At 40.0% G+C, this 27,372-nt stretch overlaps 2 protein-coding genes across 5 annotated transcripts in view; one reads left to right on the top strand and one right to left on the bottom strand.

The window, feature by feature from the left end:
• On the bottom strand, nt 1-25,559 carry DCLRE1A (DNA cross-link repair 1A). Of its 4 annotated transcripts, XR_014789486.1 has the most exons (12): nt 25,502-25,559; nt 21,163-22,049; nt 17,974-19,557; nt 16,487-16,620; nt 14,362-14,480; nt 14,054-14,197; nt 11,448-11,593; nt 10,188-10,342; nt 7,998-8,104; nt 6,166-6,307; nt 4,733-4,930; nt 3,820-4,368 (listed from the first exon to the last, which is right to left on the bottom strand). XR_014789486.1 is itself a non-coding variant. In XM_084846165.1 (11 exons), the coding sequence occupies exons 2-10, from the start codon at nt 21,623-21,625 to the stop codon at nt 4,764-4,766; spliced, it is 3,054 nt and encodes a 1,017-aa protein (XP_084702291.1). In that variant the 5' UTR covers nt 21,626-22,049; nt 25,502-25,559; the 3' UTR covers nt 1-4,368; nt 4,733-4,763. The 4 variants fall into 4 exon arrangements, 3 of the variants coding, with proteins under 3 accessions (XP_084702291.1, XP_084702292.1, XP_084702293.1); XM_084846165.1 differs by lacking the exon at nt 7,998-8,104 and having other exon boundaries at nt 1-4,368; XM_084846166.1 differs by lacking the exons at nt 3,820-4,368; nt 4,733-4,930; nt 6,166-6,307 and having other exon boundaries at nt 7,905-8,104.
• Nucleotides 25,560-26,014: 455 nt separating this feature from the next.
• NHLRC2 (NHL repeat containing 2) overlaps nt 26,015-27,372 on the top strand; it is a 61,757-nt gene continuing 60,399 nt past the window's right edge. Inside the window, exon 1 of the mRNA XM_084846168.1 lies at nt 26,015-26,192. Coding sequence (XP_084702294.1) covers nt 26,027-26,192 — 166 coding nt within the window. The 5' untranslated portion in view covers nt 26,015-26,026. The remainder of the gene's footprint in view (nt 26,193-27,372) is intronic.

Below are 27,372 nucleotides of genomic sequence, written 5' to 3'. Positions count from 1 at the left end.
GAAGGAAATCATATTTCATTTATCATATTTTATTTATAAAAGCAATCATATTTCTTGTTATGCCTAATGGAATTTAAGTATAACAACTGCTTATCAGAGACAACTAAAAAACAAATCCAGAAAATGCAGCCAATTAGCATTAAATGTATAACTTCATTACACCCGTAATACTGTTATAAACATGTTTATATATGCTTGTGTGTGTAGAAAGAATGCTAGGGACTTCCATTTGAATTTTCATACTGATAACCTTTAAAACAAAATCTCTAAACTCTACCTATCTGTGAGTGTTTATGATTATAAGATTAGCAATCCTATACCCCAAAAACCTATATAAAACTACTTGTTTTACATTTATTGTATTAGATATATGGAAAATGTATAAGTAATTTATAAATGATTTTATAAATAATTATACCAGCCTTCCCAAACCCAGCACCCTCCAGGTTGTTTGGACTACAGTCCCCATCACCCTTGACCATTCTAGCTGTGACTGATGAGAGTTGTAGTCCAAAACATCGGGGGGGACATCAGGTTGGGGAATACTGAATTATATAATTTCCTTCAACACCTTATCAGGCTTGCCTCTGCCTTTTTCTGAAATAGAATCTATGTGTAGATAGCTTGCTGATATGAGGAAGCATTCCATCATGCAATCCCCAACTTCTAGTCTGGCTTTTTGGGGGGTGGGGGTGGGGGGAGTGGGTTAAATCTTTGGTACTTCTGCAAACCTCAGGACTCTCTTAAGCATGCTGATACTGCCTTCTTGCTTCTCAGAGGTCCTGTTTGGGTTACATTTCTGTCAGCACTCACCACTTGAGTTTGCAATTAGAGGGAGTGATGATCAATGTAGCTCTAAACCACATTAGAGTTTGCACTATTTATTTTCTCACACAATTCATTTGACAATAGTCTCCTCCAGATATTTCAGAGACAAGATACTGGGCTAGACTAGTCTTTGCTCTGAGGTAGTATGGGTGCTTATTATAGACAGTTGCTATATTGATCTCAGAGAACGGGAGATATACATAATCTTCATCTTCAACACCCCTCTTTTGTAATTCCCAGATATGTGAGCCGCTATAATTTTCCAATAAACAAGTGAAATGCTGAGGTATATACATGGAGTACTAGCATACATTCTGTAAATCCATTTGTGTGAAAGAGATTTATGTCAGAATGTCATTCCCATTTTGAATTTTTCTCCCCGCCCCCCCTTGGTGATATCGGTAGAATAAAAAATAAAGTTCTCTTATTAATGATATAAGTGGTTTTCCATAGCTGTTTGCAACTCCAGTTCATTAATCTGAGCAACAATTTCCATTATTAATCATTTTGCCTTACAGGTTCCAACTGAATGAACATAAATAATGTTATCCTGAGTTTAGGATCATAAGTGCATTTTTTCCAGCACTATGTGTCCAAGTTAAAGAGAAAACTTAGGATGCTGTTAAAGATGAAGGTGGATCATGGGCTGAAAAGCTGTACTCAATGCACACCCAAAAGGATAGCAGCGATGCTAGTATAAGGATAGGAAGAGGCATTTGAGTGATGAGTGAGCACACTTGGAACACTCTACTCAGATCAACATTTGGCCCCACATTGGAAATGACTCCCTCCCAGGTTGGTGACTAGATCCTTGCACTAGTAACCTCCAGATAGTACTACTGTAATGTGCTTTAGGTTGGGCTACTTGTGAGGTTGGCCCAGAAGCTGCAATTTGTGCAAAATGCTGCGGCTAGGCTATTTTATAAATAAATAGGCCTACATCACTTAAGACTTGGATACCCGACCGACTGCCTTCTCCCTTATATACCTGCCTGAATATTAAGTTCGACTGGGGATGCCCTCTTGACAGTGCTGCATTTGCCTGGAGTTTGATATGCGGCAACCTATGAAGGTGTTGTTGATACAGTCATACACATTTTCAGCACCAACTAAAGATGAAGCATTTGATTGAATTTGTTTTTCTGCATCAGGTAAACTGTTTTTTCCTCTATCCTACTATTCACCTGTGTTTTATTGTATTTTTTATTGAAGTAGTATGATTGTTGTTTTATTGGTTGTACCCTGCTTTGGGATTAGTTTATAATGAAAACCTGGCAAAAAAAAAAAAAACCCTTCATGAATAAATAAGTGAGAGATAAACTTTGCTGGCAGCTCACTCTAATGAAGACAAAATTAACTGGCTAGAAAGTGACAAATGGTCATGCTGATTCCTGCCAATCACAAGAAGTGTTTTCCAAGATTCTTCTGTGTCTAGACAGTTCCTTTTGTGGGGGATTCTTTCATTCTGGGCAGTTCACTCCACTTGAAACTCAACCAGAAGGAAACACCTCTGATTCAGGCCTTCTACTCCTTTGGCAACACTGAATAAGGCATAAGGGCAGGGAAGTGTAACCTCTTTGTCTCCCTCCTGGTCAAGCTTGCAATATGAATACATGCTAGTCCAGTTAAATGTACCCATTATTAAGGGTGCTGACTGCCCCATTTCAAAACTGTGATTTTTTGCACAGCCATTCTAGCTCTCTCTCCAAAGAGAGAGACTGGCAAGCATGGCAATGACAAAACCTCTCAGTTTTATGACAAATTGACATATTTATAAATTAAGTAAGTCACCAGATGGGGATGCTTCAGATTTGAGAGTACCTAAAGATGTCAAATGTGGAAGTACAGAACTTCTAAAAAAGAAATCTACATCATGACTAAACCTGGCCCCCTTACCAGAGGATTGGAAGGTAGCCAGCACAGAAAGCACTTTTAAAAAATAGATCAGGAGGCAGCTAGGAAATTACAGGCCTATTCGCCTAGTATCTGTCCCAGTTCAATTGGCTGAAAGCATAATCAAAGCTAGAATTATCAGGCATATAAAAGATCAACAAGCATGATATGCTAAATTTCCAAAAAGCTTTTGACAAAGTTACTCGGGAGATTTGGGGGAGTGAAATTAGCATAGGATAAAAGACCAGGCCTCTCCTTATGAATGAGTTACTGCTTAACCAACTTCAAAGAAAGGTTGGAGTAAACAGACAGGTCTCACATTGGATTCCCCCAAGAATCTGAGTTAGGACTGGCACTATTTTGCTTATTAATAAATGGTTGAGAGTCAGGGGTGAGCAGCAACGTAATGAAAACCCAAACAGCCTGAGAATAGGTCAAAGGATCACTCCATACTGGGTAAATGGGCAATAAAATTGAATATCCTATTCAATGCAAGAATGACATGAAGCACATCAGGGCAAAAAAAATTCCCAACTTCACTATTGATGGGATTTGAACTGGCTGATAATCCAAAAAAGAGGTGATTGGCACAAGGTGGTTAACTCAATGAAGTGTGCTGTGGTAGTGAAAAATGCAATTCCATATTGGGATGATTAGAAAAAGGAAGTGAAAATTTGTATTTTGTGAACTACCCAAAGAGCAATTGGGCAGTATAGAATAAAATAAATAAAATGGCCAGTGTGACCGTAGCTTTATATGATGCAGTCACAGTTCAAATACCACGAACAGTTTCGATCACCAGATCCTAAAAAAAGTAGAACAGCACTGGAAAAGGTGTAGAAACAAGCAATCAACATGATCAAAGTGTTGGTATTCACACAGTACATAACTAACTTATAGAATTTGCTGCCTCAAGATATGAGGATGGCCACTGGCTTCAAAGGCGATTAGACAAGAACTATTATCCATATCAACTAAATAGACACTTGATCTGATTTAGCAATGCTTATCTTAGCACAGACACAACTGTATGATCAGTTGTCTGATTCTAAACAAAACCACCACATCCCTTCAACAAACAGAAGCTGCTACCTGGGGAACCTTCAGTGCATCTTTATTACTTATTTAAAATCTTCATGCATTTAGTTGCATTTAGATGGTTTATTTAAATATATTTATTTTATAAAAATGTAGAAGATAAAAATATCATTCATGTCTGTTTTTCTGAAATTAATAGTTCTATTTGGCACCACTGTGCATAGTTCAGTCACAGCATTCTAGATCCCTTAGTTACAATGTAAAATTTGCAAATGCATTAAAGAAGGTAGTTGCTGAAGTTGGCTGCTGAGAAAGATACTGATATTCTTCAGATTCAGGATCCCATATTGCAGTACAACTCAGGTCCATGCAATGTATTCTGGAATACCTCAAGGGCAGAAGCGGCTCTGATCTAGATGTTAGTCCCACACATTCATCATATGAAATTGTTGATCAGAGAACAGTTGGTCTTCAAAATTTCAGGAATTTTCAGCTTAAACAAGTAAATCCCTTGCAGTTTAGGTGACGTTCCAGGCTTTTGATTGACAGAACATATCACCCTTGTCTTGGAAGACAACATCTTAAATTTGGACACTGTGTGCTGAAATTCTGGGGAGACAACAAAATATCTAGCATGAGATGTCCTACTAAGATCCTGACATACTTGATAGTCCCCTGGACCAGAACAGACATTTTGATATGACAGATTTGTCAGAAGCCAACACTTTCTCACCTATCAAAAGAACTTTATTTATGTCATCCAAGGAACTTGGATCTCAATACAGATGCTTAAAATTTGGCACTTCTTTAAATGTTTTTCTAGGCTTTACTCCTTAGAGGAAACTTCTACTGTTACAACTACACTAAAATATTCCATAACAACAATATCTTTGTGATTAACAAATATGGAACTCCTGCATGGGTCACAGTCAAAGAACAAGACAGAAAAACTGAAAAGGAATTTAAGACATACAGTTATTGTAGGTTAAATTCCACTCATCTTCCTAGTTCCATCCTGCAGATTCCTTCTTCCAGTCTCTGAAATGCTTTTCCATTTCATTTCTGGCTTTCCAGTTACCTACATTTACAGTAGGGATAATTTTCTGAGGCTTCAGCCACTGGACAAATCGTTTCATTTCAAGGAAGCTGCTGTGCTCACTGTAAGGGATCCCTGCAAATCAAACACCACAGAAGAAATTTAGCCAACATGGTTAGTTCATATTTAGCACAATATGCTTTGCAAGAGGCAAAGAAGGCTTGAAGCAAATATTTTAATTAAATAGCGATTTGATCTTCATGCTAAGCATCAAACTAAAATCCAGAAAGAATTATCCAGTGTTTTTCTTTACTGTTAGTCATCAGTCCATCTTTGATGAAATTAAGCTCTCTGATAAGGAACCAAGCCAAAGAAGGCCTTTCTCCAACACAATTAACTTGGAAAAGGCTCAAAGCCTTTGATAAAGGGCCTTGCTAATCCTGTATCCACCAGCATACCAATGTAGCTAGCTGAGATGGAGAAGTCTTTATGAAAGGCAGTGTTCCACGGAATATATAATATAAAACAAGGATGAAGAATCTCTAGTCCAACCCCCAGGAGTTTCCATCAAGCCGTAAACTTCTGTTGCTGTTAATTCCGATCAGTGATTGGAGATAAGGAAAGGTTCCTCCTGTGCAAGCACCGGGTCATTACTGACCCCTAGAGGGACGCCGCTTACGCTTGCATTTTCATGGCAGACTATAGCGGGGTGGTTTGCCATTGCCTTCCCCAGTCGTGACTACCTTTCCCCCAGCAAGCTGGGTACTCATTTTACCGACCTCGGAAGGATGGAAGGCTGAGTCGACCTGAGCCAGCTACCCGAGACCCGGCTTCTGCTGGGATTGAACTCAGGTCATGGGGAGAGTTTCAGTTGCAATACTGCTGCCTACCACTCTGCGCCACACAAGGCTCTGATTGAAGATAAGAGGATAGTTAAAGGCAATTAACATTTAAATACCCTGCAAAGAACTGAGCTGTACATTTTGCAGGCGTGAGTCTGAAATGTAATTTATCCATGAACAAACCATCCCATCTTTGTTATCATACATAAGACAGAATATAATGGGTTGGACAAAGATTGGCTGTTCTGTGAATCGAAGGACTCCTTGCATTCACAGAAAGCAAGGGGATCCAGTTAAGGCTTCACTCTGCAGCCCCCTGTGTCACCTCTCAAGGGCCCCCCAACCCTCCAGAGCAGCTTTTCAGGAGGCACAGAGGTGGAAAGGGGAAAAGAGGAATCACAAATAACATCTCCCTGCCTCCCTCGAGTGCAAGAGAAATTCCATTAAGTGCTACTCCAGAATCAACCTATTACGTGAAAGGCTGTCAGAAGAGAACTAAACATATTAAATCATTTGAAATTATGATACCGTATATGGTGATCCTTCCTCTGGTCTGAGGTTGGATATCACTCAAAGAGCAACACCCATTTGAATAAGTCCAGCCAGTGGGTTTAAAAGCTAAAATGTGATCAAAGTTCTCAGAGAATTTGTTCAAGTGGCTCTGCAAAGCCTGTCAATAGAAAAGAACAGCTGGTTATTCAAAATTTAAAACACCACTTTGCAAAAAGCTGTCTTCCAGTAAAAATAACTCAGACTAAACGATGGGGCTTTGTGGGTCTTGTTAACAAGTCATCAAATCTTTTCAGAGAAAATGGTACCTGTTGCAGTTTTATGCATTTCAGCATCCCTTCTCTCTACACGCAGTGCCAAGTACTACATAATGTAGCCAATATTCTTATCATTAAGCAATCTGCATTACTCCCTTAATGTGCATAATATGACTTCCACTTGCAGGATACCTATTTTCATTCATTTGGGTTTAGAATTCCTGGGGATCTTACTATGAATTGCCAGAATATCAATGGATGCTTTCTGCTAGTACTACTTTCAAACACTGGATACTTTGAAAATGGTGAAACAGTTTCCAAAAGAGTTTGCAGAGGCTTTCCTTAGGTCTGTGCGGAAGCACGAGAAACCTAGTATGGAATTTAAAATAAATAAATGCTGTTTATGCAGAGATCTGTTTCATATTTGTAATTTTGATGAACAAAAAATATCCATTTGTAAACACAAAGCAATACAAATTCTCTTCTTACAAACTAGAAGCACGAGAATTAACATTAAAAAGCTAATGCAGGAAAGGAAGTACAGATATCTTAGCTCTACAACAGCACCAGCAACAGATGCTGCAAATATGCAACAGAGGAAGACATTACTGACATAGATGAATCGACCAGTATAAGCTATGGAGTCAGATATATCTATAAATGGAACAAATTGGGAAATGGAAGATCTAAGTTCTTTAGCAAAGGAACAGAAATTGCAGTTACTAGAAAGACCATTTAAACAATTACACGGGTGTGTTTGTGATTAACAGCACAATTTGCTTTTACCATAGGATCCTGTGCAATACTTAACGCTGTCTTTAACTTTAAGGCATGGAATAACTGGAATCACACCAATGGAATCTCTCATAAGGTGCACACATTATATTGTTCAAGTGGCTATGGCTGAAATCCTATAGTATAGTATATACACTTACCTGAGAGTCTACTGAATTTATCAGGGCTAATTTTTAAGTAGAAACATTATAGAATTTTGCTGTAAGTCTCTAATCCTAAGAGTGATTCCCAATAAAACATGGTTAGGATCAGGCCGCAAGTCATATTTTCGTAAGATATTTATGGATATTGGTACCTGAAGCTCCCATATTCCACAATGAACAGATCATTTCTCAAAACAACTCAAGGAGCTTTTTTTTTTTTCAAATAAAAAACTAATGGCGATTAACAGACATAGCACTATTTTAAATGATCTGAAGATTATTATACAAATAATGTTCACATAGCTTTTGGAAAAATTATGGATGAGGCCAGGATGTTGTGTAAAAATCAGGATGCCATGTATCCCTTCTTACATTGAGAAGGGCCAAAGTTCAGTGGCAGAGTACATGCTTTGCATGAAAAAGGTCCCAAATTCAATTAATGGCATCTTTAGGTACAGCTTGGAAAGACTCCAGTCTGAGACCCTAGAGACCCACTGCCAGTTAACATAGACACCACTGCTAGATGGACCAATCCTGAGTCAGTCAGATGGTCTGACTCAGGATAAGGTAGCTTCCTAAGTTCAATTTAAGTGTATGCAAATATTGACACAAGCCACTCCTGTGACCAAAATCACAATATATGAAGGATAACTACATGTCAATGAAAGAGCAGTTGCTGTTACAGGGTGCTGTTTCTGAAGACACGTAGGAGGAACACTTCACTGCTGAATCAATGTGCAGCAGCACTCTCTGGCCAATATTCTGTAATGGAGAAGAAAGGTTGACTATAATGGCAAACTTTGTCAAATCACAGTGGAGCAAAACGTTATATTCCCCCACATGTTTGAAAGCAAGATGTCGATTCTTTGCACAGTATTGCAGCAAGCTTAAACATTTCCACATCCTTGATGGTATTAAAGCAAAGCCTAAAAAATGAAATCTGGATCATATTTTCTCAACTGCTGCCAGTGAAAGTGTTATCTCTAAACAATTTTGGAAACTGTATTTTATCCAGCTCTGGAACAGGTTACAATTTTAATTCATCATGCATCACCAAAGGTCAGCAGCTAATGACTCAGAGGATACATCTATCAATGGCATTAGTCGTGGAACCTCCATATTCAGAGGCAAGGATGATTTACCACTTTGTAGGTTTCTTTCAAGCACGCAGATATAGAAGGAACAAAATAGGCTTGCAGAACTGACCAATCAATTTCTATCTATGTTAGATTAGATTCTCTACCCTAATCTCCACTGTACCTAGAGATGCTCCAACTACTTCCATCTCCACTGTGGTTTGTATAATTCTTGGCACGTTGAGAGGTATGTATCAACTTCAATCTAAATAAATCAACCAAACAATGCTAATGAAGAACTAGGATGTACCAATGTGTTTGTGGTTAGCTATATCAATGATAGGCTTTTCAGTGGTTTACCACAGCAGCGTAATATTAAATTCCAAAATCCCATTTACAGCTGACAGAGCTACAAGGCAAGCATGTATTGTAAAATGCATCAGAACACAAGAATAGCCTTGACAGTTCAGCATAAAGTGCATCTAATCCTATATTCTGTTTCCAGCAGTAACAAACAGATGCCTCTGAAAATATCCCCAGTGGACACCAATCCTCCTCCTCATCTGCTCATAACTACTTTTTCACAATTATTATCTTGATTACTTTTTGTATGAGTTCTATGGTCCTGAACTCAGGCTCCTTGGTCTCCAGTTTATAGATCATACCTGGGTATCTGCTCTGAAGGCAAGCATGGGAGGAAATTTCTCAGCCACTGGATGAAGGGACTCCAGGGAGGTCTGTACCACATCCCAAATATTTTAGAGCAGAACATGTGGCCCTCCAGAAGTTGTTGGACTGCAGTTCTGACCAGCCCTAGCCAGCATAGCCAGTGGTAAGGGATGATGGTAGTTGCAGTTCAACATCTGGAGGGCCCCATGTTCCCCACCCCTCTTTTAGAGGTATGGCACCTATTGTCTGGGTTCGTTTTGGGCTTAGAAGATGAATGCAGCAAGCCATTTCATGAAGCCATGGCACTCCAAGCCCTTCTTTGGGTTTACGATTGAAGGGCAGCAGAATGAACATGCTTCCCCCACTTCCAAATTCAGTTTTGGATCCATCATGGGGCTTTTGCTGGGCCAAAGGGCAGCAAGTTCCAGGGTGTATGCTTCCCCTAGAAATCCCCAAATTTCCAGGTCTGGGATTTTCTGTAGCAAAAGAGTGCAGCACAAATATGGGACCCTTGGTCTGCAGCAGTTCTGAGGGATTTGTGGGAAAATAATATTCCAGATGTGACAGTTCATAACCACATGCTAGAAAATGAGCACAAGGGATCAGCTGAAAGCCCACCAGACACAGTCTGGCAACCACCATGCTTTTGCAAGTTATTGATTATATGTTTTATATACATTTAAGGAATGCACAGAGAGGCTGTCCTCTTGCTCACAGCAAGTTCCCAATTTGAGCCTGTTTTTTTTCTAAAACTCTGAAATCATTGGAAAGCAAAAGATCAGGATAAAGTATCACAACATCTCAGTAGTTAACAGGAGTGATAACATAAGCTATTTTAAAAAGCTACTTCAAAAAAGACCCACGAGCCTTTGAACAAATGTCACCTTGCCTTGTTAAATGAAGCTGCATTTAAAAGAGAGAATATATATCCTGTGAATTATATTGTTGGCTATTAAATTTTAATTACATCGTGTCCTGGAAAGGTTACTAGCACTACATGCACTAACCAAACATGATGGGAGCAAGATGACAAACTTCAGTGTCTCTCTCCAACAGTCTAAAATTAGTCTGATAGTACAAATGACAGCTTTTAAACTTACCTTAAAATTAATTTGCATCATAGGCAGAACATGAAGCAAAGTATTATTCCAGTCTAGGGTGATGAGGGAATTTATTGCTGCTGATTCCAGGCACTGTAGTGTTTTGTATTTGTCTTGAGACAAGCTCACTTTTGAGCCCAGAACTTCAGCAATAGCTGCAAAATTAATAGAAAAAATTATGACATGATGAAAATAGAACTGGAAAAAGAAAATAAACCTTTATTTTTTCAATCTGCTTAACTGACAGTATTATCTCACGGGCACATATGTTTTTTGTTTTTTATACAAAGTCCCTTGCATTCTCTGCTCATGGCAGACTAAAAGCTGGAAGACACAACCTAATCCAAGAGGGGTGTTTTAGCTTAAGAGGGCTCACAGGGAGCTGAATTAAGTTAGCAAAATATTCTTACCAGCTTCTCTCACTTTCTGCAATTCCACCCACCTGTTTGAAGATGTGCAATAAAACGTTTGATAAACAGTAACAAAGTCTGATTTCTTCAGACTTGAGGCTTTAGAATTTACTTCCAAGGTTTTTCTAGGAGAAAGAACAGCTAGTGTTCTTTCTTCCAAGGAAGAAAAGGAATATTTCATTAAAAAGCTGGCAGCTTGTATATGTTGCTTTAAAGGAGGAGGCCAACTCCTTCATTGGAGAGTGACCCAGTGGCATTGACTAATTCCTTTTAAAACTATTAAAAGCTATATCTGCCTGCTTGATTAAAAACATTCAGTTAATAGAACTCCAGGATTTAGAAGTGCAGTGATTTACGTATATGCCACGAAAGGTTTCAAGAAGTGACTGAAAGATTCATTTAGTTACAGGGAATAATTTTCAGGAAGTGTTGACATGCACGTTTCAACTGTTTCCAACTTGGCATAGAAATAAAATTACATTGCATTTGGAAACTTAATTCACATACCAAGAAGCTGAGGCTAAATGTTTAAAAAATGCATTACATTTACAGAGGCTATTAATACTGCTGGAGTGTTTTTAAATTGTAGCATTACTAAAACAGGGCAACGATCAGCAACCGGTTCATGTCATCTACTGTTTTCTCTCTGCACTCTACACCAAGGAGGCTAGTGTGCTCTGCTTTTAAGTACTTTTACAAAAATGCTGTAATCCTAAAAAAAAATGTTATGAGTAGAAATTTCAGAATAGATAATTCTGAGTGTTCTTGTCTAAGAAATGCAAAGCGTGAATCCCATTAACATTGAAATGCGGTGTTTTCGTAATTCTTGCTAAAAGGGTCACTCATGTACCTAGAAAGACTTTTTCTTTTCCAACAGAATATGTGCCACAAACAATTAAAGTGCGTGGGTGTAAGGTCACCGTCTCAAAGGCAGTATTGACAGCAAACTGAATCACTTCTTGTTGGGAAGTAAAAGTGAATTCAGGACTGCAGTATCTAAGAAAAGGAAATAGAAGACATATTAAAGTATCAGAACGAAGATGCATTGCTTTATCCAGTGGCCTATACTAGCTCTATATACAGCAGCAACGGAACACAGATATAACAATGCCAAATTTAGTGGAAAGCAGCATATCAGAAGGTACAATAGTGTGCTGAGGTAGCAGCTGCTAGGAAATGTAATCCTAGCAACAGTGCAAATAACAACTGGTACAACTGCACCGGTTCATTTCATTTATTACATTTCTATACCACTCAATAGCTGAAGCTCTCTGGGAGGTTTACAAAGATTAAAAGATTAAATATACATTATAACAACCACTTACATACAAACATATACACAGACAGCACACACAGAGACACACGTACATCTGAAACCATTTCATTTATTACCGTTCTTTCAGTTCTTAGCACCTGCTCCCAGCTCCATTGCCAATACAGAATATGCAGCACACAAAAACAGTTACAGTATACTGCTGGAGAAAGGGGATTAGAAAGGAGACTGGTGAAAGTTCCGTTTAGTTCTCCTGCTTCACATCTCATATCCTTTGTGACCCAAAAAGAGCCTTCGAGGTAGGTGTACCCTTTTAGGCTAGGGGCTAATTGCCTAGAACTCAATTAGGTTTTAGTGGGAAAGACACAAGCAACTGCTTCTGAAGCAGGAAGCAAAGTCATTCCACAGGATAAGGCTTGTAGTCTTTTGTAGCTCTTCATAGATTACATTATGCTGATTATCATGAGGCATAGTAGTGCCTGACAAGAAAGTTGTAATTTCTTCTGCATTATGTTTTGCCATATGTGTGCATCTGGGGGAATATGACAGTTCTGTTGCACTCATGTCCTGCTTGTGGGTTTCCCATGGGTATCTGGTTGGCCACTGTGTGAACAGAATGCTGGACTAGATGGACCCTTAGTCTTATCCAGCAGGGCTCTTCTTACGTTCTTATGAAGCTGGGCTTTTTCAAGATTGTAGGCTTCCCTCCCTTTTAATGTTACTTTTTGCTGGCCATTGTTAAATAAATCAGTCAAAAAGGTAGCAGGTGCAGAACTGGGAGCATGATTGATATTTATATTTAAGGTGCACACCACACGTAGGAAATGCCTTTTCTATTATTTGGATTTTTATTGTACACTTACATAACAGCTAAGCTACTTTACTTTGCCTTGTATAATATGTTTTGGTACCCAGAGTGTCGACAGAGTGTGGTGTGATGAGTTAGCTAGGGCACAGTTGGCCTGAGCACAGGGAAGGAAATAGATGGATGCTGTATGGATGACATAATCCATACCAATGACAGACGGACTAATGTCAGCATATTGGAAGAAGCAAAGACCACCAGCGTTGAAACAATGATTCTCCAACATCAACTTCGCTGGACCAGCCATGTCGTTCGAATGCCTGATCATCATCTTCCAAAGCAGCTACTTTATTCCCAACTTATGAATGGAAAATGGAATATTGGTGGACAGCAAAAGAGATTTAAAGATGTTCTCAAAGCTAATCTAAAAAAATGTGACATAAACATTGAGAACTGGGAAGCTCTAACCCATAAGTGTTCCAACTGGAGGTCAGCCTATATTTAAGGCACTATGGACTTTGAAGAAGCACGAGTACAGGGAGAAAGGGAGAAGCGAGCTCAGCGGAAGGCATGTCAAGTAAACCCTCACCGTGATCGCCTTCCACCTGGAAACCTATGTCCTCACTATGGAAGGCTGTGTGGATCCAGAATTGGCCTTCACAGCCACCTGCAGACCCAGTGCTAAGACTCTACCCCTGGAAGACAATCTTACTCAGTCACGAGTGATCGCCATGAATGACTGGATGACCAATGGAATTCTTCTTGTTGGGAGTGGTGGAAGGGGTTGGGCAGGCCAAATTTAATCACTTGGTACCTAGAAGGATAGCAAGGTGCCTGCTCAGGTGCTGAGGAATTCCAGTCCAAGATGTTCTGTAGTCCAACTCTGCTTTAGAAATGCCAAGAAAGATCATGTGTACAAGTTTTAACTTAAAACTCTGCCCCCCCCCACCCCCCTGGAAACTATGCTCCCATATTCCAGTGATGCAAGATGGAATCCTATGGGGTAAGAGGTGCACAATGGAGTCTGCTATGGGACTTCCAGCTGCTACATTTCCTAGGGTGAACAGAAGAGGCAAAATACTATATATGTAACAACTGCTTGAGTAATTTGTTCCTTCCATTATAGGAAAGAGAGCAGCAGAACCTACTTGCATCTGCCCAGTAAGTAAACATGGGCCCCAGACAAGAAACATAGTGACAGGATTCCCCTTATGCCCAGACAGAGAATAACTTCACAAACATCTCTTATTTGTCAAGATAGCACTCAACATGCTGTCGTAGGATAAATATTAAGACACTATGTAATTTAACGGTAAAGTTTTATTTATTTCTTTACAGACCAAGGATAAGAGAGTGTCATTAAGGGACTATAACTTACGTTGTATCTAAGTAGAGAGTATGAACTTTCCGGCCAATCAGCAAAGGATAACGCTCCATAGAAGGATCTGCCCTGAAGTCTCCTGTGTGTAATATAACAGTTCCATTTGTAAAGATAAAAAGGATCATTGCAGCACCAGGACAACTGCCAAAGAAGAAAAGGGAAAGAAAAAGAAGGGGGGAAGAGTTTTGATTTGGGATCCATGCAGCTTCAAACATGAACTACAGTTTTTTGGCAACAGGTTTCTGGTTAATGCCATCATTTTAACTATTATAGTTAAATACTTTGGTTCTGTCAAAGATACTTACTGATTAGCATCAAGCAACACTATTTTGATGCCATCTATTATGCATTCCCTATCCATTGGTAGGATATGGACGTACTGCTCTTGCACGCGAAGTTTGGTCTTCACCAGGTTTCCAGTTATCTGAATAACAGAAAGTGTTTAGCATCAATATACTCCTGTGTTATCAATTATCAGATTTCATTTGTATCAGATGTAAAAAAAGACTAAGCAAACCATCTAATATTTTAGGGGATGAGGTTATGAAAAAAAAAGTTTTTCTTGTGAGCTAACAATGAATTTTCCAGGTCAGTTATTTATTGGCCACTAATAAAGACAGTTCTATGCAAAACACAGATTAATTTAATGGCAAATAATAACATTAGAGAAACAGAGCTTTCAGAATTCAATTGGAATCAGAAAACCTAAGATTCATTACCTTTTCTGATACTTGTACTGCAAGACTAACACAAACCTATTTCCCTTTGACCACACATGTACCAGACATTCAGCGAACTATGAACTTTTAATATATTAATATAATTACATTTCAATATGTGAGTCAATATGACCTGGTGAGTAGGTCATGGTGATTTGTCTGTATTGCTGAAGATAAATTTGGGTCTCACGACTGAATAACTTCCTTCAATCTAAACTATAAATGGAAACCTATTCCATTTGATTAGGCCAATGATGCCGACAGGGAGCTGGCTACCTGATGTGCTTTAATCAAGTCAGTCTAATGAGAGCAATGATTTGGAATGAGCTTCCCTTTTTAACATTTAGTAATACTTTTTCATTATAGTACTGTACAGTTCAAGGATATGGACATTCAAAGGATAATAGTCTGTTTGGCCATATTATAGCCCAGATATATAATTTTATCATCATTAAGCAACCCTGATGTGATAGGTGTCACTTCCTTAAACCTGAAGCTATGTACAACAGTGGGACAAGAATGACCAATGTAAGCCAACAGGGATTCTACTTTCAGGTGAGCTATGAGACTAGTGGAGTGCAGATGCAGACAACAAAGGCTGATTGAAAACATGCAGGTAAAGCAATAGAACAGAGGTGGTCAAAGGGCCGTACAAAGGGTTCCCTAGGGACCACTGCTTATTTTTTATTCCCTCCATTATATGACTAACAGCTACAAAACTTTAGCATCCTCTGGGAACCAGGGCGGGCTCTGCAGGGAAAGCAGAGCTTGAGGCTTTTGAAAACCACTGAAGAGCACATCCTTGCTACAAGACAGTACTAACATGGGCATTTTCTATTTCCAGTGACTCATGTGGCTCTCACAGCTCATGAACAGATAGTTTTCATAAGAAGTGGGAGGGAGAATCAATTTCAAAATACCTGGCAGAATTTTTTTTAGGACTTTATGCATTCTACCCACTCCACTATACCATGAACACCATGATTTGTTTTCTCTCCCCTGCCCCTGTTGCTTTTTCTTCTTAGTCTTTTTTCATTTTCTTTATATATTTCCAGAGTACAGAAATCAATATATTATGGGTAGGCTACAATTGCAAATTGTTTAGTGTGTTACCTTAAAGAGACAGAATTCAATACATGTAGTTGACCTGAGGGGAGGGATTGAGAATAGATGGAATCATGAGAAATGGAGGCTGACTGACACTTCTCCTGTATCACCAACTGTGTAATTGGGAGGGGAAGAAGAGAGATTCTTCTATTGAAAAACCTCAAAAATATTTCAATAAATAATATACACAAAAATCCTTCCAATTAGGGATCCTATAGGCTTGCTATGTTAATATTAAAGACATCATTGCATTCTCTTAAACATGGTGTTTTTGACATGTTGCCACTCGACCTCACCATTATACCTGACTGTTTGGCAAGCTGGAATATATAGGGGATGGGATGGGTTGGGTTTGGGGGGAGGACAGCAGTGGCAAGGACACCTTTGGGGTAAAGAACAGGTGAAGACAGATGTAAGAAATTCAAGCAACTCCTGGCCACCATTTGTGCTGACCCGACACAGATAATCTCAAAATGAAACAATTTTTTTGTCCAATTCAGCTTTAGAATTAGATGTGCCAGCTGCGTATCAGTATCGTGTGCTGCATAGGCAGCACAAATCTTACTTGTTTTATGCATCCCATATGAATCCACAATAAACATACCTTATTGCAATATATTGGGAATGTAAACTTTTTAGTTAGGCCACCATAATGATCAGAATGGAAATGCGTCAGGAAATAGCCCTTGCATCCTTCAATTTCTCCATACTGGAATGCATCTACTACAAAACCTGTTCCTATAACAAATTGACACAAGAACAGACAGTCAGCTGTCTATGCAGTACAATTGCCAAGGCTAACTAATACTGGTAGAAGGTGTGTGTTTTTTAACGTCTATATGAAAATAAAAAAAACGTTAATCAATATGGCTTTAAAACATATTTTAAACTAGGCCACAATAATACTTAGAGGTCAAATGCAGTAGCAAAAATAATCCATTCTAGCTCCCTCATTCTAGGACCAACAAGAGCAATACTTCCACCGATGTCTTTTTACCTGCTGCTAGCCTCTTACCGATTTTAGTTTCTATTTTAAACTTTCTTACAAGTCCTGATTTTCCCAGTCACCCACAAAATACTGTAGTTTCAAATGGGAATTTTTTTTTTTTTAAAGTTGGATTAGATATGCAAATTAAAGAAATTTGCTCAACTGGCATAATTTTTTTAGCTCAAAATCCAGGATTTCCTGTATAAAGGCTCAAAAGCAGAGATTGTGAACATTAGGAATACTGGATAAAAGTTCAAGTGGCTGTGAAATGAGAGAGCAAAGACTAAGGAGAATTTTGAAGGATACAGAGAAAGGGGATAGTTTCTAGTTCTGGGTTCAAGTCCCAGAATATGCTTCTATGGCTCAATATGAAATACATCCAGTGAAGCATTTAAAGTAAGTGAGCTTGAAAATGTGAGTTACTACGTTATTTTATGGACTAGTATAATTCAGTATCATAAGGCTGCAATTATGTGCACACTTATCTGGGAGTGAAACATACTGTATATTGTGGACTTGCTTCTGAGGAAACAGGATTGTGCAGTAAGACACTTGTGTAAAAGGGAAAGTAATTTCATATGGCTTGTTCTGTTTCACATATGGCAACTCTACAGCTACCTGAAGTGTTGGCTATAGAAGACTGAAATCCTAGCTGGGGGCAAGGAAGAACTCCCATTAACTCAAGGTCAATTGGGCTTACTTTTGAGTACATATAGAATTGTATAGAATTGCACTGGAAAGCTTTAAATACATAAGAATATTTTTTAAAAAAATTCCTTCTTTAGTCCTATTCATTCAGAAAATAAAATAATTATTGTTCATTGCACACTTCACCATAAAATTAGATTTATAAATCATACCACATTTTTAAAAACGTGTTCACATCTCTATCTATATTCTTAAAGGTTTTTATCTTGCAGCAATTTATACAGAAAAGCCATGGGCTTTAAAGGGGAGAGGGGGAAAAAGGGCTTTCAAAGGGACATTTCACATGGTATAAATGAAATGCATTTTTTCCACTTCGGGGGGAAATGCAGCAACATGACAGAAAGAGAAGAATCTGCTCCCAATAGTTCTATAACAAAATATATAAAGCCTGCTACCTGGTATCTTCTTATAGAAGGGACACGGTTTTTTTCTTGTTTCTTCTTCAGCAGGCCATGACTCTTTAAATTTCTTTCTCCACCTTCTCTGTCCACCAGTTGTTGGATCTGTAGGGCTGGCATTCTTGCTTGAACTTTCTGCGATCCCATCGGAGTCTCCCACTGATCCTTCAGCTTTCCTCTTTTGAGATCTGGGCCTCTTTCCCATAGTGCTTGATGGACTCAAAGTCTGTGTTCTTCCACAAAGATTTTTTGGGGGTTCATTCTCCATTTTTGCTTTTGGTTGTAAGCCAAAGAAAACACCAATGTCCATTTGTTTTAGTTCTTTGGCAGGAATGGTTTGGACTTCAGTGTTTTCAGCAGGAACATATTGCAATGTTTTAGACATTGTACTAGGAGAAACAGGCATACCTATGTTATTACAAACGTTTCCCTCTTTTTCTATTATTGAGTATGAGTTGTTATAAGCCAACCTGCTTCTACATGTGCCAGTAACAATTTTACCTTTTCTAGCTAAGATAATATTGGGCTGTTCTTCAGTATCACTTTGGTTAGGTAGAAAAGGCCTAAAACCTTCTTCTTTGGATTCTGAAGGCACCAATATATCCTTAATAGCAGAATCTTCAGAGAACCAATTATAGTCAGTACAGATGCCCCACCCAAATTCACCTGTAGTAAAAGAGCTCTGTTTAAGCCACTCATGCTCCTCCTCAGTTCTTTTACATTCAACAGGGAGGGCCTCTGAGGGATGTTTCAGCTGCTCAAGAATATTTCTTGAACTACAAACTCTGCTAAGTGTGCTACCTTGGGAGAGAGGCCAAGAAATTCCATCCACACTTTGGATTGCACTTAATGTGTCATGGGATTCCTTGTTTGCTGTGCAAGCTTGCATTATTTTAACACTGTTTTGCTCAAATTCCCTCCGTTGTGAAGCACGAAGTGGCTTATTAAATGTAGAACTTTCAACACCTGCATTCTTATCTTCCAGCGTTCCATTGCTAAATAATCTTTTTCTAAAATGTTTTATCTGTGCTGCTGCTTCCTCCTCCTCCTCCATCTGTATAGCCTCTTCCCCATCGGTATTAAGTGGAGAGTAAGTAATGTCACAGTCACTTAAGTCAGCTTCTGAGATTAGCATATTTAATTGATATGAGCCATGTTGACTGTCCAGATCCTCACCACTTTCATATTCTTCAGATAGAGGGCCAGGACACTCAGCCTGCTTTGTACTATCCGTAGACTGCATTCTGTGTTCAGATCCTTTAATATTATCCAAAGAGGAAGGCTTTGTGTTGGTTATGTCCATAGAATTTGTAGATGTCATACTCTGTTTTGGTAACAGAAGGCACAGTTCTGGAGGTTTTCCCACATTCTCAGAGTTGTTCAGATCCTGTAACACTCCGTAATTGAAGGCATTACAGCTGATAGATGGAGCAGCACCAGGCCCAAAGACATTACCCTCTGTGCTACATGAGGAGAATTCAGCAACATATTCCCCTGCTCTGCTTGCTGCAAGAAGGAAATGGCTATAACGTTTGTAATGAGAAGGAATGGTTGACATGCACAGGAGACCATTGGGGCACTCTAAAAAAGAGGGGGGGAAAGTGTAAGTACTGGAGGAAAAACACACATTTTGAGTACAACTGCATATGGAATACCATGTTTTCCACAGGATTCTTTCAAAATGTTGTGAAAGGCCTCCAGGTTCCAGTAAGTCATACTTAATCATACAAAAGTGTATGATAGTCAACTTTGTATACAGGGGCCTTATATCGTAAAACTAAATATGAAAGTAAGCCCCACTGGTTTCAGTGCTATGTCTGATTTAAGCCTGACAACACCATTTGTACGAAAGTGCTTTTGATTCCATACAGGACTATTCACCATGTATGAAAATATACAAGCCATACCTAATCATTCTGAGTTACAGTGGCCTAGTTTTTGTATAACGGTAAGCTGTAGTTTATTTAATCCATGGTTTGTTGCCCTCCCCAGGATTTGTCTGGAAGACAATTGAGCCATGGTTTGTTTTCTCAATCCCTGGGTTGTTTGTTTCCCTCCTCCTTCACCCACTCCCTTCCTGTATTCCAAATATCTTTCTGGCACAGTAGTATTGGTAGGCAGAGCGGCTGGGTTTTTTGACAGCTCTTGCCTGCCACCTCTGTAGCCTGGCTGAACAATGCATAGTTCTGGGTTCAAGCGTAACAACAACCCATGGTTTAAATAACCCAGATTCCACAACCCAACAACAAACCATGGGTTCTCTTTCTGGATTGTTCGTGGTTAACAAACCATGGTTGGTTAGTTCAGCTGGGTTCACACATAACAACCCGGAATTCAACAAGCCATACCATGGGTTAGTGTTACATGCGAACAAATGTAAGGCAAATAAGCCTCTTAGGATGCAATGTTATACATGATTAGACAGAAAAAAGTCCTGGGAGTTGTAGGACTTTTTTTCTTTCTAAACATGCATAAGATTGCACCCTTACATAGAAAACAGTTAATTTGAAATGAATTGACTCACACTGCAGTAACCATTATTGGAACTGGGTTGTAATTTAAATTGTCAGCTAGGATCTAAAATAATGTTTTAATTGAAAACTTTCCAACTGCCTCTAAGTAGAAAGCACCACCATTCAGCATGGTCATCTATTTCCTCAGCAAGAAATGAGTGCAACAGATGCCCTTAACAGACTTCCCTAGGAACAGGCTGGCACTTTAGCTTTGTGGCTACTGCCAGAATTGTATAAATAAATCATAATATTTGGAACTTTGTTTCAGTATGTAGTTATGGCCTACCTCTTGTCACTGGTCCAGAAGTTATAATCGATAATTTTGTTCTCTAAAATTTGATACACATTTTTATTTTATGAAGTAATGCTACTTTTGCAGCTGCCATTCCAATTTTCAATCTGACCTCTATTTTTACAAGCTTTTCAAAGACAACTTTTATAATATACTTGAAATTAAGGCTGATTTTTTTTAACTGGTCCTCTCCTGTGTTTTGACAGAAGTCTATCACAGAAATTTAGTAGATGAATGCTTTCCTGTCGTGGTGATAGAAAAAGCTTCACCTTCTAGGTTTCTAGGTGCCAGGGTGCTATTATAGGCACAGGAGCACAGCCTTAAAATAAAAATAAAAAAGTAGCAACCATATTTAAATGAACCCTCTCCCACCAACTGTACCTTTCTCGGCAGTCCTTGAACCATCCAAACATTCTGTAACGTGCCACCGGGGTGTCTGAATCAACAACAAAGAGAATGGCATCTGACAACTTGGGCAGTATCCATCATAAACTAGCCGTGCTTTTGAAGGGCTTTGCTTTTTGTAGTTTTTCTTTCGTTTTGCTGCAGTTGATGGTACGCTTTCTTGTGAATGTGCAACAGGGTCATCATTGGAAACACTGAAGTGTAGATCTGGTTTTAAGGGTGTTTGGTTAGCTCTCTGCCTTGGCCCCTGCCTTATCTTCTTAGGGATCTCTTCTGCTTCTGATATTTTCCTATTGCCACTACTTTGTGACTTACCCTTTCCATCATTTGTTTTCTGTACATTTGTACAAATGGCTTCTGAATGCTGGCCTAATGACTTTAGCTTCCTAACAGATTTGTATTCCCAGATGTCCTCCTCCAACAGACCATCTTCAGACATGACAATCCAAAAACAAACAAAATGCCTGCTTCAAATTAAATTGTATTTTGATGTTTTCAAATGGGTGTAGTGTTGCTACATTAGCTTTTGCTTCCTTGATGTGTATGATAAATACAACCAAAAATTTTTAAAAATCAGATTGGTCCATACACATATTACAATCACAAATAATAACTTTAATAGTCCAAAAGGTCTGTTTTGTAAAAATTATTTATTTATTTATTTATAAAAAGCTCTGGATTTTTTTTTTGCCATAGTTCAATGAATTATACTTAAAAACAAAGTAAAGTGCAATTAGAAGAGATATCCTTTCTTTATCTACTAATCTATCCATGAGGTAAGTCTTTATAGTCACAATTTATGGGAAATTTTGTTAGAGGATGTCAGAACTATTCCACCGACTTATTTGCTTTCTTCAGTGCTCCTGAAATACAGAGTAATAAAAAAATGGCAAAATTAATTCTACAATCTCTCATTTAAATGCAGTACAAATTATCCAGAACAATAGCGATGTTATGTCTAGGACAACAAAGAATGACCTGGGACACCTCAAAGACTAACATCTGTACAGGACACTCTGCTGTTGACCTGACCACTATTCAGAAAAAAGAAAAAAATTCAAAGGGAGATTCTAACACAAAATTGCTGAATTGTAATTTTTTTTAGCAATTTGATTCTATTAAAGTAGGTTTTAATTGAGACTAGGGACTTTTTCCCCACAACAGATGTTAAATTAGCATTGCAATACTAAGAAGACTGAATTCCTACTGTTGTAAAAAGGTAAAGGTGTCCCCAGCCAATCGTGTCTGACTCTAGGGGGTGGTGCTCATCTCCATTTCTAAGCCGAAAAGCCAGCGCTGTCCGAAGACGCTTCCATGGTCATGTGGGCGGCATGACTGAACACTGAAGTGCACGGAACGCTGTTACCTTTCCCGCCGAAGCGGTACCTATTTATCTACTTGCAATTTCTTGCTTTCAAACTGCTAGGTTGGCAGGAGCTGGGACTGAAGACGGGAGCTCACTTTGTCCGTCTCGAACTGCTGTCCTGCCAACCTTCCGGTCTGCAGTTCAGCGTCTTAACCACTAAGCCACCGCGGGCCCCCTACTGTTGTAAATGGTAACTATCGGTATTTTGTATGTCTGAGATTTGCATAGACATTTCAGAGGCCTGTTGTAAACCATACAGACAAAAGGCCACAGAGTAAATTTTAAGATAATGCTTCATGCATCTGACAAAGTATTATGCCACAAATCTATTAGTACAACATATGTGAGTGAGAAGCCAACTCAATATTCACATTACTGTCCTAGTACATGTACACATCTGCCTTTAGAAAGAGCAGTAATAGACTGAGATAACAATTCACAGAACTGGGCAGGGCGATTGTTCCTTTAGATTCAGAATGCTGCAACGTCAGAGCCTCTGACATATCCTAAGAGCTGCTGGGTTCATGCTGGCAGGGCAGAAAGAGGTAGGAGTGGCATTCTCCCCTCACCCCCCTGTTCTGGGGTGGAGTTGCTGGTTGCTTTTTTACACATTTTTCTCCTATTGCAAGCAATGAGAGGGAAATTATTTACAGTAGTTCCAGAGCTGGTATAATTTTCTTTCTTCATGTGAGCTGTGTGGTTGGGGACTGGGAGGGCTTTCGATTCTCTGGACCCAAAGCCTTTTCTGATCCATCCATGCCACACTCAGAACTGCCCCTGTGAACCCTTCCCATCCTTGGAGATCCAGCGTTGGGATGCAAATGATACAGAACTTTTTTCAGGGGATGGGAGGGGGATTCAAGGTCAGATCTCCCTCTCCAAGGGTGGACCACTCTCTCTGCTTTCAGAGGGGGAGGTCCAATATATTCTCGGGTAACTAGGATGGCCTTCCAGGGGCCATAGGATTGCAACCTAAGAGAGAGTACTTACATTTAAATTGGCTAATGTCATAATCCTGAATGTACTTTCATGCCATTAATTCCATGGAACGTTTATAGCAGTCAACATCCATTCAGCTCAACTGAATGCCATGAAACTCATACCCTCCTCAATATCAAATCGATACTTCCAAATAAATGTGTTTAGGATGGGGATGTACATTTCACTGAACAAAGAATCTATACTATATTTAACCAGGACTCTCCATGGTCCTGTTCTAGAATTTACCTGTGGTGTTAGTGCCACCCCATAACATGTCTGTAATTGTATAAATGTTAGGAGAAGCTTCCCAACAGTGCGATCAGTTCAGCAGTTGAGCAGATTGCCTCAGGAGGAGGTGGGTTCTCCTTCACTGGAGGTATTTAAGCAGAGGCTGGATGGCCATCTGTCAGGGATACTGTAGCTGTGCTGTGCAGTGCAGAGCCTGCACTGAGCAGTGGGTTGGATTAGATGATCTCCAAAGTCCCTTCCAACTCTATGGTTCTATGTGATAAGTGTCTTTTCCTCATCACTGAGTAAGCACAACCATGTTCTTCACTTGGGATTAGGCTAGAGAATGTACTTCCTGGTGGTTCAAGTCCTAGCATCTTGAAATTAAGCACCGTGCCTACAGGCAGGATAAGCAATATATTTTGGGTAGAAGAGTGGATGGAGAAACAGGGACATTGAAGGAATGGAGACAAAATAGGCAACAGCTTGGGAAGGAGTCGGAAGTTGTTCCAAGGAATGCTACGAGAATTTTTACCAGTAGCCAAATTCTTCCACCTTATTGATTTTTAATCAAGCATTGATGTGCTCATATTCTGCAGGATTTTGCAGACCGGGGCTTGTTTTAAGTAAAAATTTTATTTATTTATTATTACATTTATATCCCGCCTTTTTTCCTCCAAGGAACTCAAGGTGGCGTACATAATCCTCCTCCTCCTCCATTTTATCCTCACAACAACAACCCTGTGAGGTAGGTTGGGCTGAGAGTATGTGACTGGCCCAAAGTCACCCAGTGAGTTTCCATGGCCAAGTGGGGACTAGAACCCGGATCTCCCGACTCCCAGTCCAGCACTCTAGCCACTACACCATACTGGCTATTCACCAAAAATGAATGGGGCATTTTGCACTTGTTACATCTCACTCCTTAATTGTTCATCACTGCAGAAAAGCTGTCAGGGCTCCAGTTTTGAGGGCTGCCTCAAAGAAGCAAAAAATAAGCTAGTAGCCTAAATAGATGAGGGTATTCTCCCTCTTTCCCTCTGATTCCACAGTTGCTTTGTTTTTTCATGTCCTTCCCATATATGATCTGGCTTAAACTATATACCTTCATCTCCTTATGCCAGCAGAATCAGCACAAAAAGGAAAGCAAGCCTTGTGCAAGCCAGTCTAATGTATACTTACTTGGAAGTAAGTCCCACTGAGTTCAGCGAAGCTTACTTCAAATCAAGCATTCAAAGAACCATAGACTTAAGGAGAAATCCAGATTTGCAAGATATGGCCAATCCCAAGTCACTTGTGTATACGTTTAAACTGCAGGGATAGGAAACCTGTGGACCACCAGATGTTGTTGGACTCCAACTTTGATCATCCCTAGCTAGGATGGCCAATGGTCAAGGGTGATGGGAGTTATAGTCCAACAATATCTGGGGGGCCAGAGGCTCCCCACTCCTATTTTAACGTAAAGTAAAAGTGGGACACTTGAACAATACCCCGAGATCCATCAAATCAGAAGAAAGCAGCAGCTAGAGATGCAAAGGCCAAGGGGAAAAATCCGGCTCCCCCCTTTTATCCCTCCTCCTGCCCTTGGACTCTGGACTACGGCCTCTTCCAAATGAATGGCCCCTCCGCTCAAGAGAGACACAGCCTCGAGCTGAGCGTCTGATAGATCAGAAAATGATGCAAGTTATTTTCCCCTCCTTTCTCACACACAGGAATCAACCCCCACCCTTTTCTCACCCACACCTTTGCAAGCAGCGGCACTTTCACGTCTTCCATTCCCTCCTTGACAGCTGCTACCTCCACGGCTCCACCTCTTCCTCCTCTTGTATCTCTCCAATAGGTTCCGCGCTTTCGCCACTACTCGCCTCAGCCTTGTTCCCCTAAAAAATTAAAAACACTTCCCGACTATTTTGTACGATCATCAACCCATGTTTCTGAACGTCTTTCTCTTACTTGTTTCGCCAGGCATAATCTCCAAGTTTATTTCTTCCGAATCTGCTCATTCAAAATTACTACTGGGTATCTGTTGTCGAATATGCGATTCCCAGTGTTTTTGGAGAGTACTTCTTCCTATAAAAATGACAACTATTCAGCCCGAATATTTCCTCGAAACGAAACGACATAAATAAATAAATAAATAAATAATCCCATGCTGGGGCGTGTTTTTATTTTTACTACGCCGGGCAGAATAGTCTCTCGAATGTGCTGAACACTAAACGACAGAGCGGCGAATACAGAGGGATTCCCCCGTAGGCCGGGGGAAGGAAGATGGCGACGGCTGGCGGCTTGGCCGGCCTTTTGCCCGCGCAGTCCCAGTTGGACTTCGCGCTTGAGGATGCGGGGACGCCTCAGGAGAAGGAGAACCTGGTATATCAGCACCTGCGAAAGGTGGATTCCTGGGAACGGGATTTGAAAGTGCCCGAGTTCGGAGCAGGTGAGCTGAACTGCGGGTCCGGCTAAAGCGCCAGAAGTAAAGACGGGGGCGGGCGTGGCCTCCCATCGGAGCTCACCATCATGATCCTCTCTCTCGTGCGCATCCTCAGACACCCTCAACGCGGGTTAGTTTACACCCCACTCGCTCCAAACCGCCATTTACCATTTTGTTTTTGTCCCTATCGGGATGCCTGCCTGGAGTCCGTAGAAGGACGTCCGACATTGGATAGGGTTTTGCGGTTCCCGCTTCTGTCATTTGAGTGCAAATCCATCCTGTCTTGATAAAAAGACGAAGACAGGCCCATTAGAAAAAAATCCGGAAGTCACAGTAAGGTAATACCTTTTATTTTGGCCGATTAAAATGTCGCAAAATGGTGCTTTTGTGATGTTTTCGTCGCTCTTAATGAAAGTATCACCCTACTGTAACTTATGAAGCCTTTCTACATGAGGCTTTTATCATGCGTAATTCCTCACTCACGGTAGTTTGCGGATCCTTTACAGGATGCCCTCATCCTCTGGAGCCTCTCCCATGCTTTGCCACCATTATCACAGGGTGTTTTTTTTTCCTAACGAGAGAGTCTGGTATTTTTTCTGAATGGAGTTGTAGAAGCCTCCTGTATTCCCACAATTCTGCTATATTGCAGCAGCACATAGTTCTTGTGTAATAGAACATATAGCAAGGCAGAGAAAGAAAAGCCCTGGGAAAAACATGGGTAAAGGAGCCAATCTTAATCCTTCAAAGAATTTGGAAGCAAAAGCCTTGGTGCGGGTTAAAAGCCTCATGTAGAAAAGCTCTTGGATATCGTCTAACAAATTCTTTACAGTTTAAATTGCAACATGGGATCCCTTTCCAATTTCTCTACTGTATGTGCCTGTTTGCCTCCCCTCTTTAAAGTGGCAAGATGCGAAGGAGGGCAGACCTACTAAGTTTTAATAGTTGTATGGAAAAGAGAGCTGTGTGCGGGGGTGAACTCTGCCCTCCTGTGCATGTGGTCATCCTTTTCTCTCTTTTTCTATCTGTACCTCTCTCCTCTTTATCACACACACACACCAGCACAAAAGAAAAAAATAGTGGTGGTCTCAATCTACCAGTTGAAGAAAGATGGCTTTCTGAACTTTGGGAAACCAGGCGCTCCCAACTTTAGATCTCCTGATGATGTTGGACTGCAACTCCCATAATC

This window comes from Heloderma suspectum, chromosome 3 (assembly GCF_057233095.1).
Source record: "Heloderma suspectum isolate Gila_16-S chromosome 3, 16-S_ref, whole genome shotgun sequence".
NCBI classification, from domain to species: Eukaryota; Metazoa; Chordata; class Lepidosauria; order Squamata; family Helodermatidae; genus Heloderma; species Heloderma suspectum.
The sequence above is the reverse complement of the archived record's forward strand: the minus strand, read 5'-3'. Positions and strand labels throughout refer to the sequence as shown.

Coding starts and splice junctions, on each gene's coding strand:
- DCLRE1A (XM_084846165.1), bottom strand. CDS start 21,625: ATGTCTGAAGATGGTCTGTTGGAGGAGGACATCTGGGAATACAAATCT. Junction 16,621..17,973: donor CTTCTATAAGAAGATACCAG/GTAGCAGGCTTT, acceptor AATTTGTTATAG/GAACAGGTTTTGTAGTAGAT. Junction 10,343..11,447: donor AAAAGAAAAAGTCTTTCTAG/GTACATGAGTGA, acceptor TTAATTTTGCAG/CTATTGCTGAAGTTCTGGGC.